At 38.1% G+C, this 16,600-nt stretch overlaps 2 protein-coding genes across 2 annotated transcripts; one reads left to right on the top strand and one right to left on the bottom strand.

The window, feature by feature from the left end:
- Nucleotides 1-2,801: 2,801 nt before the first annotated feature.
- LOC145914428 (carbohydrate sulfotransferase 11-like) lies at nt 2,802-5,232 on the bottom strand. The gene is made up of 5 exons (XM_083002257.1): nt 5,055-5,232; nt 4,427-4,581; nt 4,007-4,259; nt 3,207-3,378; nt 2,802-2,994 (listed from the first exon to the last, which is right to left on the bottom strand). The coding sequence occupies exons 1-5, from the start codon at nt 5,230-5,232 to the stop codon at nt 2,802-2,804; spliced, it is 951 nt and encodes a 316-aa protein (XP_082858383.1).
- Nucleotides 5,233-9,976: 4,744 nt separating this feature from the next.
- On the top strand, nt 9,977-10,957 carry LOC145914427 (uncharacterized). The gene is made up of 2 exons (XM_083002256.1): nt 9,977-10,076; nt 10,176-10,957. Exons 1-2 carry the CDS (start codon nt 9,977-9,979, stop codon nt 10,955-10,957), a joined length of 882 nt encoding a protein of 293 aa, XP_082858382.1.
- Nucleotides 10,958-16,600: the final 5,643 nt, after the last annotated feature.

Raw genomic sequence — 16,600 nt, 5'->3', positions numbered from 1 at the left:
CTAGACCTTTACAATATTCTAATTGTTTTTTAGAAACAACACAGTTTTCTAATCCTTTTTTTTACGTTTTCTAAACGGCCGCCTTGTAGGGAGCACGATTTAGCTGTTGCAACATTGTGTCGTGGTACTCTAGAATAGCTAACATAAAAACAAGCGCAACGTCATGGATTTTAAATCAACGTCAGCCACGCAACCACAAAATTCAAATTTACACCGCAATTTACAATTAAAATATCGCTTTGAAGTGTGTTTCTGGTTCCAGTACTGATCGATAACTATAAAACTGCAATACGGGTTACTGCTTTTTATCCCATATCTTATAATGTCAGGCCAGTCTTTACCTGTGCAGCGTCTGTTGCGAACGGATCCAACGATCAACCTGAAATTGTTTTCAGTCAAAGTAAATGTGGCAGATTTTTCAAAAGAGTTTGGTTCCCAAATTTCGGTTTGACTGATGCTAATATTGCCGGATAAAATGAGCACTGAGCTGTTCTCTTAGATAATTTGCAAACATTGTCGTTCGATGAGGTTTTATCAACATTTCCATCATTCGTTTCGTCATTAAAATGAACATTTTGACAACTGATATTGTCGTGTAGAACAGGAGAAGGGGTATTATTTAATTCTTTGTTTGAGTCTGCCAATGTTATGTTTTCAGTGACAAAATTACGTTGAAGAACAGACGTTAATTATGTTCTCCTTATTTTTCCCCAAATACGTTTCAGTAATTTTATTTTATTCTTTAACTGAAGTTTGGCGAAATTTGTGTTGTAAAGGGATTTAATCAACAAACACCAATCGGTGTGTTTCGATGAGTCAAAACTGGGAAATGTTGATAAAACCTCAGTTATTTTCCGATTTGTTCATTGGGTATGCTACTACCTCCCTTTTGCAAAGGGACATTACAAGCTGTTGCGCTGTCAACGGATGCGTTACAAGACATTTCTTTTATAATTTTATCAGGTGTAATACAGGACGTTTCTTCTTCAGTTTTAACAGGCGCATGAGAAAACGTTTCTTCCTTAATTTTAACGGGGGTATCAGAAGCGGATGCGTCAAGTGACCAATCACAAAATGCGTTTCCCGTAGAAACATAACATCCTTGCCTTCAACAAAACTGCTTGATGAAGCACAAAGGTTGTCAACATTAGCAAGGGCTTCGGTTATTTTTACAATGTTCTTTTCCCAAAAGCGTTTTGGTCGCTTCACTTGTTGATTAATTTTCGGTTAAAATATTTTACCTTTAAAGTAGGTTTTTGCCAATTGCCTCAATGCGGAAACAGAATGGGGATCGAACAAAATATATTTGCTTAAAGCTTCAACAAACAGTTTTGTTGTTATTTCACCTGTAGCACATCGTGGTATGTCGCGACAAGTGCTTTGGACTGTTCTCTGTACGTTGCTGCTTGTGTTTTCTGTCCCGTGGAGCCTTTACAGCAGTGAGTATAGTTATCGGTATTAAGTTGTTATTTTTTTTATTTTATCTTACCTACAAAACACTTGGATTTTGCTTTCGGTGAAGGTTTTTGTGGTGCTGTTGGCTGAGTGTTGCGTGGTGCTGGTGGGAGAGTAGTGACCTTTCCACGTCGTGGCCGGCATCTGTTGTTGGGTGGTAGTGTTTGTGACGGTGCTTGACATTTTCTAAATCGACCGAATTTAGCCTTTGTAGCTCCTCCCTCTTCGATGTTTCTCTGACGTTTTTGCGTTGCAGAAATGCGGAGTGATCTTGTTTCCGCAGTCCCTCCTCGCATGCGAGTATATGGGATCGTTTTTGGTCCCTGTGTGCAACCGTATGTAATTTTCGCGATATTACACACGTTTGTAGGCGACACCATCACACACAAGGCAAGATGTCTTAACTGGGCGGAATTCTTTATAATTTCTGCAAATTTATTTATTTTGTTTATTCTGATTTTAATTTTTTTCATTGGTTTTTCTTAAATAAGCTTTCCGCTTCATGGAGCAAAACCAGAGAAAGATCCACATGCGGTTTTACAGCTGTGGACTCCCAACCTCTGGTCTTATGCGTTGCATCGAAAGTGTACAGCTATGGTCAGGGGGCACTGTGTATTATTTTGTTTAATTTTGACCACGCAGTGCACAAAAATACATGATGTGAAACAAAATAACATCATTATTATTACGTTGGTGCAGTCTTACATACACTGTATCGCTATTAACCACCGCCTGAATAGTAGGCGAAAACACCAGTCGTAAACGATAATATGCCAAAGCGATTTAATGGGCTGAAATGAAGCATATATTTCAAATCAAACTTGAAACCAGTACAGAGAAAGATATAACATAACCTCGAGTTTTCTCAGTTTCAGCGCACCGTTTCGAAATCCGAAGTAAAGTTCAACAAATCAGCAAACTGATGACAACATAAATTACTACTGATGCTGCCAAGCATGTTTTGTTGCTGCAATACGGCTCTTCTGCCAATGATTTTAATATATCAACCTTTTAGCCACAATGCAGCAGCCTTTATCAGAATATGATGAACACATGCACATCCTAATGAAGGCTGCTGCATGGTGGCCGAAACGTTGATATAATAAAATTATTGCCAGAAGAGCCGTATTGCAGCAATGATGACAGCATGATAATACAACACTTTCTATTTGTTTTTCTGACAGCACTTTCTGTGTAGTTCAGAACAAAGGCCATAACTCTGCAAAAAAACACAATATAACAATACATCCAAAACAAACAACAAAACAAAATATGTTTTCGCTTGTCAAATTAGGCTAATGATGTTAATCATTGAATTGCATACATTACTGTTTGGGGGATCTATCCTATGGTTCAGATTTGTCATAAGCAAACATTTCAAAGTCCCACTTATAAACTTGGTACAACTTGTTTAAACTTTCGCTGCCCAGATCTTTAAACTCGGGATCCGTGTAGATATTTGTTTCACTTTTTCCACTTGTAGAATAACCCTTGGGCATTCGGAGACTTCTTGGAGCACCAACAAGGTTTAGAATATACCTATAGTGCCACAATTAACGCGGTTAAGTCTTCTGAAATAAACTTTAAATTACATAAACAAGTTTCCGTTGGTGAATATTCGTTGTGTAGATTCTTTATTTTTAGTAACAAACTTTGTCTTTTAGTAAAAAATTTACCACATGCTCTTGTGTTAATTTAAATTATTCCATTTTTGAACATATTTTTCACACACGCCTTTATCAAACGCTTACTTTAAGTCTTCCTCAATAGTTTCTATCTTGGCTATGACGTCAAAATCATTTTGACAGGGATGGCAAACCACCCGCACACTATTCCAATGGTTATCCCTCCAGTTAATATGTGTATTGTTTGCATCGTAAATATAATCAATGAATTCAGTGAATCTTGGAATCTCTCCAGTAGCTGAAAATATAACAGAGGAACAATTAGTTTTAATACGGATGAAATTTCTATATAATTGTTGCTAAAAAATTTCCACCAGAAACGATTCGTTACGTAGTGAATCACATTGCTTTGTAAATTAATCAGAAGATTATTGAGACGTTTTCCTATAGGAATGTAAACTAAATCAGAAGTGTGCTATTTACAAACTCAGTAGAGATTGTTATTCCGCGATAAAAAAGATTCGTTACATTACTAGTTTTCCTGACCAAATCAGCAAGAAATAATTCAAATAACGTGGGTATGAAAGTTACTGCTTTTAATGACTAGTTTTTGTCACAAAAATGCATTTTTTCAACTCATTTTTAAACTTGTATAATTGCATAGGCGTTAACTGGTAAAATCGTGTATGAAGTAAATAATAAGTTACAACAGGACGGATGAAGTTATCATGGTTCTAAAATTACTTCAAACTGTATAATTGTTTAAATAACATCGAACCTATAATTACCAAGATGAATGCACAAACAAACAAAAACGCTTTTATGGTAGAATGGTACAAACTCTATTTAATCCGGATTGTTAGCGTTTTTTTGTTTCAGGCAACGCAGCGACAAATTATAAAACACTGAAAAATAATCATTCTTACCATTTCTTCGATCTTCAGTGCCATATTTTTCACGCATAAATTTGGCCCTCTTTTTAAATTCAGGTACCTTGGCATTCCATTGCTTGGTAAGTTTGTTTTTGTAAGCTGACAATGCACGTTCAAATGGATGTCTCACTACAATGAAACGAGTGTAGTTTTTCTTTTCCACAAATTCTGGGAATCCATTACTTATGATTGCAAATTTTCGTGCAACAAATTTATGAAGGAGTTGTGTTTGATCGATCACATTTTTCTATAAATGGGTACAGTTTGGTTTAAGGAGGTATTAGTGCAAAAAGGGTTTGACATTAAAAATCATTGAACAGGACAGTGCGGTAATATTAATATTTGTGCGTTTTAGCTCCTAAAAAAAAGGAATCAAGCAAATTTTATGACTTTTTTATGCAGCAAAAGTCTCACTGGAAATATATTTTCTGTGTTGTTTCCAAATCCATTTAGACCCAACATAACCCGCTTCATGTTTGAACAACCGGTCTTAGGAACTGGACAGTAAACAAGTTTGTATTTCTTTGACGAAATAAATTTAACCACGTCTTTTCCGGACCCAGTGAGACCTGCATATAAAAGCGTAATCAATTTTGACCAATAAAAATGCGAATATCACTTTACAACAAGTCGTCAACGACTGAAACAACTAGAAAAACAGAATGTCCTGACATTTTCCTTTAGAAACCGATTATTATTTCAGTACTATCTGCACGAAAGTCTTTCTTTGTTAGGCGTTTTGTCCAATGTTTGTTACAAAGGTTTCTTATGTGAAAAATGCTTTTATTCGTAAACCACGAAGACATGATGACTGCTTTTTGAAGTACAGTATTGTTGTTCAGAGTATTGCTCCACAATTTAACTCATAATTATAAACGATAAAAATTGGGGAATATTTGTCTGGAGTTTGGATTGGTAAATTATCCAACTATTGTAAGATTTATTTATTTTTCCATAAAAGAAAGTTATACTACAGTTACAGACCAGTGGCAGACTGTAGTTTACAACAGTAAACAGAACCGTATGTAAAATTTTATAATACCTAACTTTTTGCAAGTGTCACGTGCCCTCTTCCGTCTCTCCTCCATTCTATTTTTCATTCGTCTCATAAATTCTCTGTTGTCGTTTTCCAAACTATCCCCAATTTCCTCTTGTTCCGTTAGCATTCCTTTAGTTTTGTACAAGGACGAAATTGACATATCCCTTCCCGTTTTGATCATGTTTATACTTTTTACGCTACGTAGCTCATAAAGTAACATTAATGTGGATAGAATGAGACATACAATTAGCACGTGTTGCTTCTTCACTTTTTCCATTGCCCTCGCAAACAAATATCAATTTATACATACAAATCAGTCTATATAATCTTACATATCATTCCTGAAAATTAATATTTTTGTTAGTTGCTTTACAAGACTGTATGACGTAGAAAGTAGTTTGTCAATACTTTGTAGCGCATAAAATTTATATATACCACCTTACAATAATATGCGAATCATAACACATCACTTGCAAACGACCTCTCAAAACTTAGCGAGGAGTGCTTACCATGTAATCTTTACGGATTATTTTTACCATACATGTCAATTCATAACTAGCAGACGGAATTAACTTGCTCTTCAATATAACTAATAGTTTCCATTAGAACAGCGTCGCATGAGATTAGAAGAATGCTCTGCATGGATGCTTGTTGATTCTGGGAATCATTTCCCATTCTGTTGCAAGTGGCCTTGACGATTTCCACCTTATTTTAGGTTAAAATAAAATAAAAAGTCTCTCTACTATACCTCACAACTCGCCCTTCACATAACTAAAAACCTGAAACGTGCAACGGGTGGAAGCGTTGAGAAAACGCGAGAAGGTTAGGACACAGGAAAAATAAAAACGCGGTGATGATAAAACACGGAAAAGATCAAATTCCCCATTTCCCGTGTATTTGTTTTTTTCCTGTTTCCTAATCTTTTCCGTGTTTTCGTGTTGTGACAAATATATTACCTTTGTGAGTGGAGAATCTTTTTGTTTTCTTTTAACCTAATTCTTGCTTTGCTTTTTTTTGACACTAATGATGCTTTTCACAAAGCGAAATATATTTGTCTAATTCAACAAGATTAACAGATTTTAGCCTGAAACGAAAATTTCTTAGATAATGCTCTGCATGGATATCACATCTTGCACGTAGGAACGGAATCAATACTATAACAACAACAAAAACAATGAAATCTGCATTACCGTTAAGGTAACATTTCAAGTAAATCCACAATTGTTATTTGTTGTAATTCAATTGTAACCAAAATAAGCCGTTTATATTCGCGCATTCGGTGGACTATTTTCAATGCGGTTATATCAGAACAACCAACTCACTTCCGCAACTGAATGTCAACATAACCCGCACCCTTACCTATTCGGTGGCTACTTATGTGGGATATAAAAGTTGATGCATTCCTGCCATTTTGATGACAATTACACACTTTACCTTACTTTTCGAAGAAAGCAATACGAATACCAACATTTCAACATCCACTGACATCACATTGCACAATGTCTGTCAAGTCAAGAAGATTTGAATTTTTTTCACTTTTCTCTCACAAAGCGTTACTCAAATCTCGGTTGTATGTATAAATATTTTATAACAGCTTCCAGCAACCATCGCATACCAATCGCAAACAATGTATACAAACCGTGTGCTAAATTATTGAGACGCATCGCGCTATCATCATCGAGACAATAGACAGGAAAAAGACAATTGACAATTGACAATTGACAATAGATATTTATATTTAACGATGTTTTCCGCAAGCTTCCAGCAACCATCGCATACCAATCGCAAACAATGTATACAAACCGTGTGCTGAGTTATTGAGACTCATCGCGCTATCATCATCGAGACAATTGACGGGGGAGTTACGTATCCTGCAAACTGGTACCCCTCTGTTGGAATTTACTATACCATGAAACATCGGCAACCAAAAATAAGCGAGATGAAGGTTTTTGCAACAGACTTTCATCACTTCAAAGCAACTGAATGCAATCGTTACTTTGTCCCTCCCATACTTCAGGACAGTAAAATTGCAATTCGTGGTGAATCACAAAAACACAAACCGTCCAGCAACCTGTTTACTGTCAGGACTACTCTTGATTTGGCATTTTTTTTTAAAAAAGACTGACTTTTATATTAAAAAATGCACACTAGCTTTCGCGAGTACCTCTGGCTTCATCAGGTGTAAATAAACACAATGCGATACAACAAGCAAGCGCAAGACGGTCAAAGAAAAAAGGCACTGTGGAATATAAGCTGTCGTTAGTTGGCGTCGTCGTGTTGTTATAGCATACCCTTACAGCATACATTTTGTTTAGTGCTATTTAGAAAATGTTGTCTTTGTTGATGGCCTTTGATTTACTTAGCTTGTTTTGCAGCTTAATCGTTTATAAATGGCTTTACTGTGAAATTATTTGTTGGTAAAGTTGACCTCAAAAGTTCCATGACAAAATGATTCTGAAAAGCAGGACAAGGAACCTACAGAAAGTAAAAGTAATTTAACTTCAATATTGTATATATTGCTATTTTTCATGTACAGTTACGTTGGTTCCAACAATTATCAAAGACATTAAAATGTTTTTAAATCTTACACCCAAACCTGATTTTCAGATATCCTATTTTCTCAGCGGTACTTCGTCTGGGGATGTGGAAAAACAAACGCCCACAGGACAAATGAATAATAGGTGCTGGTTTTGTCTGGATACTATAATAATGAACTTGTAGCGGATTGTTTTAATCAACTATAGGGTGGTAAGTTATAATTGTAGTGTATAAAAAATCTCTTTTCCAGATAATACTTGCTATGCGCATGACATTTAATGTCGCGGTACATGTCACGGCTTGTTAAATGCACTTTAAAATTAAATTTCCATTTTTTGCGAATAGCAAATTTGATTGTGACAAAAATGTTTCATTACCAAAGCATTGCCGAAAAACTACATTCTGCATCCAAGAAATCGAAGGAAGTGGGTTGTTTTTTTGAACATGCACCGAGAAGGCAATGCGGAGAGAAAAGGCAATGCGGCGACTTTTAAAAGGTATCTTTTGTGTAAATTTTGAAACTGTGTCTCAGTGTGTAACACTGTTGTATAAAACTATAATTATATTGATTGGTGATATTCTTGCTTTGTTTTTGCAGTACCCCAATTCCAGCAGCGGATTATATAACACCGGCACAGCCTTCATATTGACGGATATAGCATAGTATTGTTGTGCTGGGATTTATTTTATTAAATCACTTTATGTTGACAAACTGCAGGTGTAGTTTGTTATGCTGGCGTTGATAAGATAGAACAAAAATTATTAATTAAAAATTTATTAATTATGTTAAGGTATATCTGGTGTTGAAAGGAACGTTTCAAAATAGTCAGATGGTTGGAAGATTAGACGCTAATTGCAACGTTAGCCCAACGTTCCGAAACTATGCCTAAACAACGTGACACTAGTCAATGTTTTTGCGTTGAAGAAACATTCGCGTAAACGTTTTAGAGACGAATCCTGTGACGTAAAATGCAACGTAAAACAAATGTCCATTCGCAATGTAAGCAGCTACGTCACTAAAACGTCGTTTAAAGTCGACATTTCTACGTAAACATAACATTGTTACGAATGTCAAGCCAACGTTGGTTTGAACGTTACTGTAGAGAACGTTATTTCTACGTATGTGGTTGACGTTTTCAAAAACGTTTTCAAGACGTAGTTTCGAGTCGACAGATTTACGTATAAGTAATGTTACAACGAATGTCTAGGAAACATTGATTTTGAACGTTGCTGTAAAGAACGTTTTTGACTATCTAATAAAAGTTGGTACGTCGTAGCAATTTGACCTCATAGCACCAACTTAACTCAATTGGTTATTACAAATTCGTAGCAGTACTGTTTCATACAATCGCATGTATAAGCAAAGTGGAGCCAATAATATGATTTGTGTAAGCTGGCACGGGCCCTAACGGCGCTATTGGTTGAGCTTTGCTTGACCATAGTGTTTCCACCTTGTTTTCTCCGTAAGTTGCACCTAGTTTGGTGCCCAACAGATGACGGTGATTGTTTAGTCACCACAAAGTGGAAGTCTTTGCTTGGCCGTTTGGTCAGCAAAGTCGTTTGATAGTCACACCAGCTGCACTGTTGAGACCTTTTAGGTCCAAACAGTGGCCATCTGTCTGCAGCTCATACACAATATAAAAAAAAAAATGGAAAAAAAAGATTATCTCAACAACAAAAAATTCATATTGGGAAATGTCCGCACTCCTCATATTCTTAGGTTGAATTAACAACTTCAAAAGGCAAAAACAGTTGCTCGCAAAGATTTTTTTGTGAAAAGCATTTCCTAGAAAAGAGTTAGTCTTGAGATATGAATTGTTTGTTTCGCGGAACAACGCGTTTTTTCCCTTTCTTTTCCTATTATTTGTCGAAATGTTTCCTTTGCTTGTGAGATTGATAGATCTAAGGCTTTTACAATATGTCGTCTGCAATGCATGAACAGTTTAGTTTTTGATCTGGACAGTGCGAACACTCTTTGTCCACTTTTACTGTCCTATTGTCCCGCCAGTTAAATTTGGTATGATTTTTTCCCGAATGTTTGCTCACTGCTGTATTGGAACCTCGTTTAAAGTATACGTAAAAACACGACTTTGACTTAAAAAGTCTTATCAGTGCAGCTGGTGTGACTGTCAAACAACTTTGCTGACCATACGGCCAAGCAAAAACTTCCACTTTGAGGTGATTGTACAATCACCGCCATCAAGCACAATATAGGTGCAACGTTACGTAGAAAACAAGGTGGAAACACATGGCCAAGCAAAAGGTAAAACTTAATCGGAATTGCTCTTCTGGCACTTAGTTTCTAAAGTGTTTATTTGAAACCAACGTTTCGTCTGCCATCCGGCGAGACTTCTTCAGGGTTTTACCAACAGGTGTTTGGTCCTGCGATGGATTCTCCCATCCCTGTGGTGGTGGCGAATATTGTAATGGAAACAATTGAGGATAAGGCACTCACCACTTTAGCGCATCCTCCCCGTTACTGGAAGCGTTATGTCGACGACACCTTCGCCATCGTTGATGAAGCACAGCTCCAGTTGTTCCTTAACCACTTTAACCATGTGGAAGATTGAATCAAATTTACTTTAGAAAAGGAAAGTGGTGGTGCACTACCGTTTTTAGATGCAGAGGTTATCCGTGATGAGAATCGTTTGATCAGCACTCGTGTGTATCGCAAGCCGACGCACACCAATCGGTACCTATCGTTTAAGTCGGCACATCCGATACAGCACAAGACAGCGGTAGTGCGGTCGCTGATGGATAGAGCCGAGGCTCTGGTTTCCCGAGAAGAAGACCGTGATAAAGAGGTGAAGTTCATAAAGAATGCACTGCGGAAAAATCTGTATCCGTCATGGATGTTTAGAAGAAAGCCTGCGGTCAAGCCACAAGAAACAGCGCTAACTACCGGTACGATCTTTTTGCCATATGTTCCGGTTTTAACAGACATGCTAAGGCGTATGATGTTGGACTATGGTATTGCGGTCTACACTAAGCCACACAGAAAACTGGGCAGGATGTTGTCTCACCCTATCGAGAAGGGTACGGCCCAACCAAAAGGCGTCGTCTATTACATTCCGTGCAAGGACTGCGGTGGATCGTACATCGATGAAACCGGGAGAGCGTTGCAGACGCGGTTGAAAGAGCATCGCCGCGACGTTGCAGTGAAGAACAGCCAGAGGACAGCACTGGCGAAACACGATGCCACACTCGGCCACCAAGTTAACTTTGATGAGGTGCAAATCCTAGAGGTGGGAGACGATCAAACAAAACGTCCGTTCCTGGAGACGCTCCACATCCACAAAAACGACCATTGTGTAAACGATAAGGAGCAATGTGTGTATTTTCCAGCTGTATACAACAACTTGTTGTAAATGTTACGCCCCGCTACACACCTGGTTCACGTGACGATGCAAGCGGTGCCAATGTTATCTATTCCCTTTTCCTTGTGTTTTTCCTGCGTTTTTAGTGTTTTATGCGCGTGATGCTTCACTGTTGACATAACCCTGAAGAAGTCTCGCCGGATGGCAGACGAAACGTTGGTTTCAAATAAATACTTTAGAAACTAAGTGCCAGAAGAGCAATTCCGATAAATTAGCAACAAAAATAGCAGTATAAAAGATAAAACAGTGGCCATCTGTATTCAGCTTACACAATTCATATTATTGGCTCAACTTCGTTTATCGAAATATAATTGTCTAACTTAACAAGACTGACAGATTTCAGCCTGAAACTAAAGTTTCGGAGATTGAGATATCAGTAAACAACCTATCTTAAAACAAGCATCATTTAATTTTGCAGACAAACAGGATGTATAAATTTTGCCAACAAAAAAACGTCCTTTGATTACCAGGAAAAGATTGCCACAAACAAATGAAGCTTTGCACATGGCGTCGGTCGCAGCAATGAAACGGAAAACAACAGTAGAAAAAAGTCAACACAGCGATATATCTATACATATCATGATACGGTGCGCGATAGACAGCCTGCCATCAGGGGACTGCAACGTTCTTATAATTACCAAGCAAAATTATAAAGTAAATCCTGTTTTCATGTGAACGGTTACATGTTAGTTCATGTGACATCGTGCGTTGCAGTTGGTCATTGTAGTCTACTACTATCGCTTGACAAGTGCACGGTTTGCCTGCCTCGGTCCACCGTCAGGACCGGCGTAGGCTATTCTATTCTATACTCTATCGGTTGCCACGTAAACTGCTTATGTTAAAAGGATTGAAGTTAACATTGTGTCTTCATACTGCACTTAAGAATAAAATTGTATATGCAAATTGGAAGATTGATTAGTACGAAACCAGAAGAAAGGGGATTGTCAAATTCTAGCCTCAAGGCTCAAGGAACATCTCTAAAGTGAACTCGTATTTGCGGCATACGTTGCAATACCTTGGTTTAAACTGATCCAAATTATTTTGTTGTTCTGCATACACAATGATTTTTTTCATTTATTTTTTCTTGTTCCAGTTAACTATCAACAATAGCTGACATAAAATGAATAAAGTTTGTCTTGTCGTTATGCTTGCTTGCTTGATGCTCTTCAGCATCGATTTAACCAAAGGGTGGACAAGACGACGCAGAGGAGATCAGAGACTAGAGTCTAATGGTAAGAAAGTAATTTCTACTTCATAAAGTTCCACAATATTACAAGATTAAAGTTTATCTATATTTGTGGTAACGAGGTAGTAAAAAGTTGAAAGCGTTAAAGTACGATCTGCTGAAGCCTTCATTAGTTGGTCTCTACTCGATTCCACCGCTTCGTAAACAAAAACACTTGGCAAGTACCAAAGCAACTAATGCCACAAAGCGACAGTTTTTATTTCATTCGTTTATGTACAATAAGCAATTTACACAAAAAGAAAAGACGCACGCTTCGGCGAACACAGTTTTTAGCAAAAGCAATGAGATTGCAACAACTTTATGTATACATTCTTCTGTTCCCATCCAGATAATATCATTTTGCAATTTTTTGGTTGGATTTTTTTTAGAATTGATGTTACTGGAGGAGGTGGCGGACATGAATGAAGATGAGAGAAACAATTTGCGAAAACATGAAATCATGTTAGCAATGTATGGTAAAACTTTTTTCGAAATGTTAGTCTAAAATAATGATAAAATTAATTTTGCATTTGCCTAAAAGTGTAAATTAGAATACTTTAGCATCGCTTTGTTCTGCAGATAAACATCATTACTCGAGAATTTAACCATAAGAACGGGACTCAAAAAATTATCCGGAACAATAAAATATATTTTAAACATATATACTGTGCTTGATGTATGTATAGAGATTTTTCTGGAATATGAATTCTAGGTAGACAACGATTTAACAGTTTTCATCAGTAATATTCCTAGAGCCCAAAGGCGTAAAAGACGATCAGTGCAAGAATAAGATCTTTATTACAGAAATATTAATTTCGGCTATTGGCATTTTCAGTTTCTGTCTAAAACAGAATGGCAATAACAAATTAAAAACCACAACAAAAACAAAAAAACCTCAACAGTGGAAGTCCACTTTCGGGACTTCCAAGACAAAAAAACTAAAGCGATTAAAACGATAAAAACTGTTTTCTGCGACAAGCCGCTGTGGTAACAAGAGAAACGACGAGAGAATGCACTAAAGGTGTTGTGGGGGGAGAAAGGGCAGTGACGTAGAACTGCGATAAGGCGATAACGCACACAGAATACAAAAAAACAGTGACGGAAATGAAGACGGAATGTATATCGCAGTCTTTAATAAACAGTAAATATCAGAATTTTTCTACGAGCTTCCCATCCATTTGTTGCATTACCTGATGATAAGTTTAGCGAATATGTTTGGAGCAAACTTCAGAAGCACTTGGATGATATATTAATGGTAATATTAAGTCTTAAATGCGTGTCGTGCCTGGAGAGTTGACGCTTCTTTTATGATAATTGGGCGCCAAACTTTGGACTGGCTTAACAGGCAACCATTTGAAATCAGCTGTTTTCGCACTGAAGAACATTATGCAGTGAAACCCACCAAATGGCCAAGCAAAGACTTACACTTTGTGGTGACTATACAATCACCGTCATCCTTTGGGCACCAAACAAGGTGCGACCTTACGGAGAAAACAAGGTGGATAATTTGGAAATTCTCTCGCCGAGAGGATAGAAGACCAACATTTGAAGTTGAGGGACTTACAACCCACGAGATAACAAATGCGACACTGAGCATTTTTCGACTTGTGCAACGAAAGTCATTTCCGGAGGATGTAAGATGTTTGTTGAACTATGAGAGTTTTGCAGAAGCTTTGCACCATACTACTACACTCAATTACAAATCTAATTAGTGTCCTCCCAACCCGTGTCGCGTTAAGGATGTACTGTATGTTGGAGGACGACTGCAACGAGCGAATTTGGACCAAGAACTTATGCATCAAATCATCATGTCGTATCGGCACCATGTCACCGAATTGCTAGTCATGCAGTGCCACATTAGAGAAGGACATTGTGGGGTGCTACATGTTCTTTCTTCTCTAAGGCTCAAGTACTGGATAATTAAAGGACATTCCGCGGTGAAAAGTGTTTTGCGGAAATGCCTTTTGTCGAGGATTCCATCAAGTTTACGTTGGAAGAGGAGAGTGGTGGCAAAATACCCTTCTTGGATGTAGAAGTTTACCGGGACAAGGATGGAGTTATCAATACTCGTGTTCATCGAAAACCAACTCACACACCCGATAGAACATAAAAGGGCGGTTGTAAGATCGCTTATGGATAGAGCCAAGGCCCACATTTCAAGGCTAGAATACCAAGCAAAAGAGATTAGTGTCGTAAAAAATGCGCTGCGAACAAACCAATTGCCTGGATGTTAAGCGCGAGAACGGCATTAACCCAGAAGCATGAAACGCCCACTAGCGGAAAACTTGTAATTCCCTACGTCCCTGGCCTTACCGAGACATTGCGAAGATTGATGTCGGATTACGGCATAAAAGTTTACACGAAGCCTCATACAACGCTTGGCAATCTAATTTGACGACCCATTGCTACGGAGGCTTTCGAGCCAAAGGGGGTGGTCTATTCAATACCATGCAAGGATTGCAGTGGTGTATACATCGGCGAAACCGGGAGGGCCTTCAAGACGCGACTGAAAGAGCATCGCCGTGATGTCGCATCGAAAGATGCCAGCAAGACTGCGTTGGCCAATCATGCGATGACATTGCGACATAAAGTTGACTTTGATAGAGCCCAAGTCCTGGAAATGGAGCTGGACCACGCCAAGCGGCTATTTCTTGAGTCGTTGCACATCCACAAAAATAGTGGTTGCGTCAATAACAAAGAACATTGTGTTTTCTTTCCGGCAGTTTACAATAATTTGTTGTAATTGTTGTGTCTTCTGCAATGTTGGGGCCTCTGCCTCTAGCACGTAAGTTGACAAGCGGTGTCAACGTTCCCCCTTTTTTCTTTTTCTTTTGTGCCCTTGTGTGTTTCAATGTGATTCAATTGTTGCGTTACCTGATGAAGTCTCGCAGCATGGCAGACGAAACGTCGTAAAATACAGTACGTTTATGCCAGAAGAGCACTACATTTCTAATTCCGAAACTTAAGTTGCAGGCTGAAGTCTGTCAGTCTTGTTAAATTAGACAATTATATTTCGATAAACAAAGTTGAGCCAATAATATCAATTTTGTATGCTGAATACAAATGGCGACTGTTTCAACTTTTGCTTGGCCATATGTTTCCACCTTATTTTCTACGTAACGTTGCACCTAGATTGGTGCCCAATGGCGGTGATTGCACAATCACCTCAAAGTGAAAGTCTTTGCTTGGTCGTTTGGTCAGCAAAGTCGTTTGACAGTCACACCAGCTACACTGATGAGACTTTTAGGTCGAAACAGTGGCTATCTGTCTGCAGCTTACACAATTCATATTATTGGCTCGGCTTTGTTTATCTTATGATTATTGTTACACGGGGCCCGACGGCACTATTGGAAAAATACAAGATGGAAACACTATGGCCAATCAAATCTCAACCAATAGTGCCGTCAGGCCCGGGGAAGTTACGTATCAGACAAACTGGTATATGGGCCACCATATACCAGTTTGCAGGATACGTAACTTCCTTCTCAATTGTCTCAATAACTCAGCACACGGTTTGTATACATTGTTTGCGATTGGTATGCGATGGTAGCTGGAAGCTTGTGGAAAATATTTATGCATACAACCGAGATTTGAGTAACGTTTTTGTGAGAGAAAAGTGAAACAAATTCAAATCTTCTTGACTTGACAGCCATTGTGCAATGTGATGTCAGTGGATGTTGAAATGTTGGTGTTCGTATAGCTTTCTTCGAAAAGTAAGGTAAAGTGTGTATTTGTCACAAAAATGGCAGGAATGCATCAACTTTTATATCCCATATAAGTAGCCACCGAATAGGTAAGGGTGCGGGTTATGTTGACATTCAGTTGAGGAAGTGAGTTGGTTGTTCTGTTATAACCGCCCACCGGATGCGCAAATATAAACGGTTTATTTTGGTTACAATTGAATTACAACAAATAACAATTGTGGCTTTACTTGAAATTGTAAATAACTCTAAGGGTCTCAGAGATATTTAACGGTGTCTCGATGGCCTGAGCGGTTATTGAGTCTCTTTGATGGTTAAACCTGCTTCTGCCCCGTTCTATAAAGCACCCAGAACCAAGATCTCTTCCCGAATAATTGTATTCATTTCTGTTATCATCTTCATTACGACGGTACATAACAACTTTCAATACAACGTTGTTAGGATGCCAGCAAATAGAATGGCGAAGACTAGACTTGACTTGACTGAATTTACGGGTAAAAACTGGGCTCTTTAACGCTCTCCATTATGAGAGCTGATTGGTCAATAATGTCACGTGATATCATGAGGCGCTTGAAGTAATATAATACAAGGGTGTGATGTGACATAAGCATAGGAGAACATTTTATGTGGTAAACAGGATGTTGAATGAATCACTTTACTCGAGAATATTTGATGGCTAAATCATTTGGGTCACATTATGGGATTATG

This window comes from Ascidia mentula, chromosome 9 (assembly GCF_947561715.1).
Source record: "Ascidia mentula chromosome 9, kaAscMent1.1, whole genome shotgun sequence".
NCBI classification, from domain to species: domain Eukaryota; kingdom Metazoa; phylum Chordata; class Ascidiacea; order Phlebobranchia; family Ascidiidae; genus Ascidia; species Ascidia mentula.
Note: the sequence above shows the minus strand (reverse complement) of the source record. Positions and strands in the feature narration are given on the sequence as shown.

What these genes read in the sequence shown, in the direction of transcription:
- LOC145914427 (XM_083002256.1), top strand. Translation starts at nt 9,977, where the DNA reads ATGGATTCTCCCATCCCTGTGGTGGTGGCGAATATTGTAATGGAAACA. An exon ending in TCCTCCCCGTTACTGGAAGC is followed by an intron (nt 10,077 to 10,175) that starts GTTATGTCGACG and finishes AATTTACTTTAG; the next exon opens with AAAAGGAAAGTGGTGGTGCA.
- LOC145914428 (XM_083002257.1), bottom strand. Translation starts at nt 5,232, where the DNA reads ATGATCAAAACGGGAAGGGATATGTCAATTTCGTCCTTGTACAAAACT. An exon ending in TGACACTTGCAAAAAGTTAG is followed by an intron (nt 4,582 to 5,054) that starts GTATTATAAAAT and finishes TTTTATATGCAG; the next exon opens with GTCTCACTGGGTCCGGAAAA. An exon ending in CACTGAAGATCGAAGAAATG is followed by an intron (nt 3,379 to 4,006) that starts GTAAGAATGATT and finishes TTATATTTTCAG; the next exon opens with CTACTGGAGAGATTCCAAGA.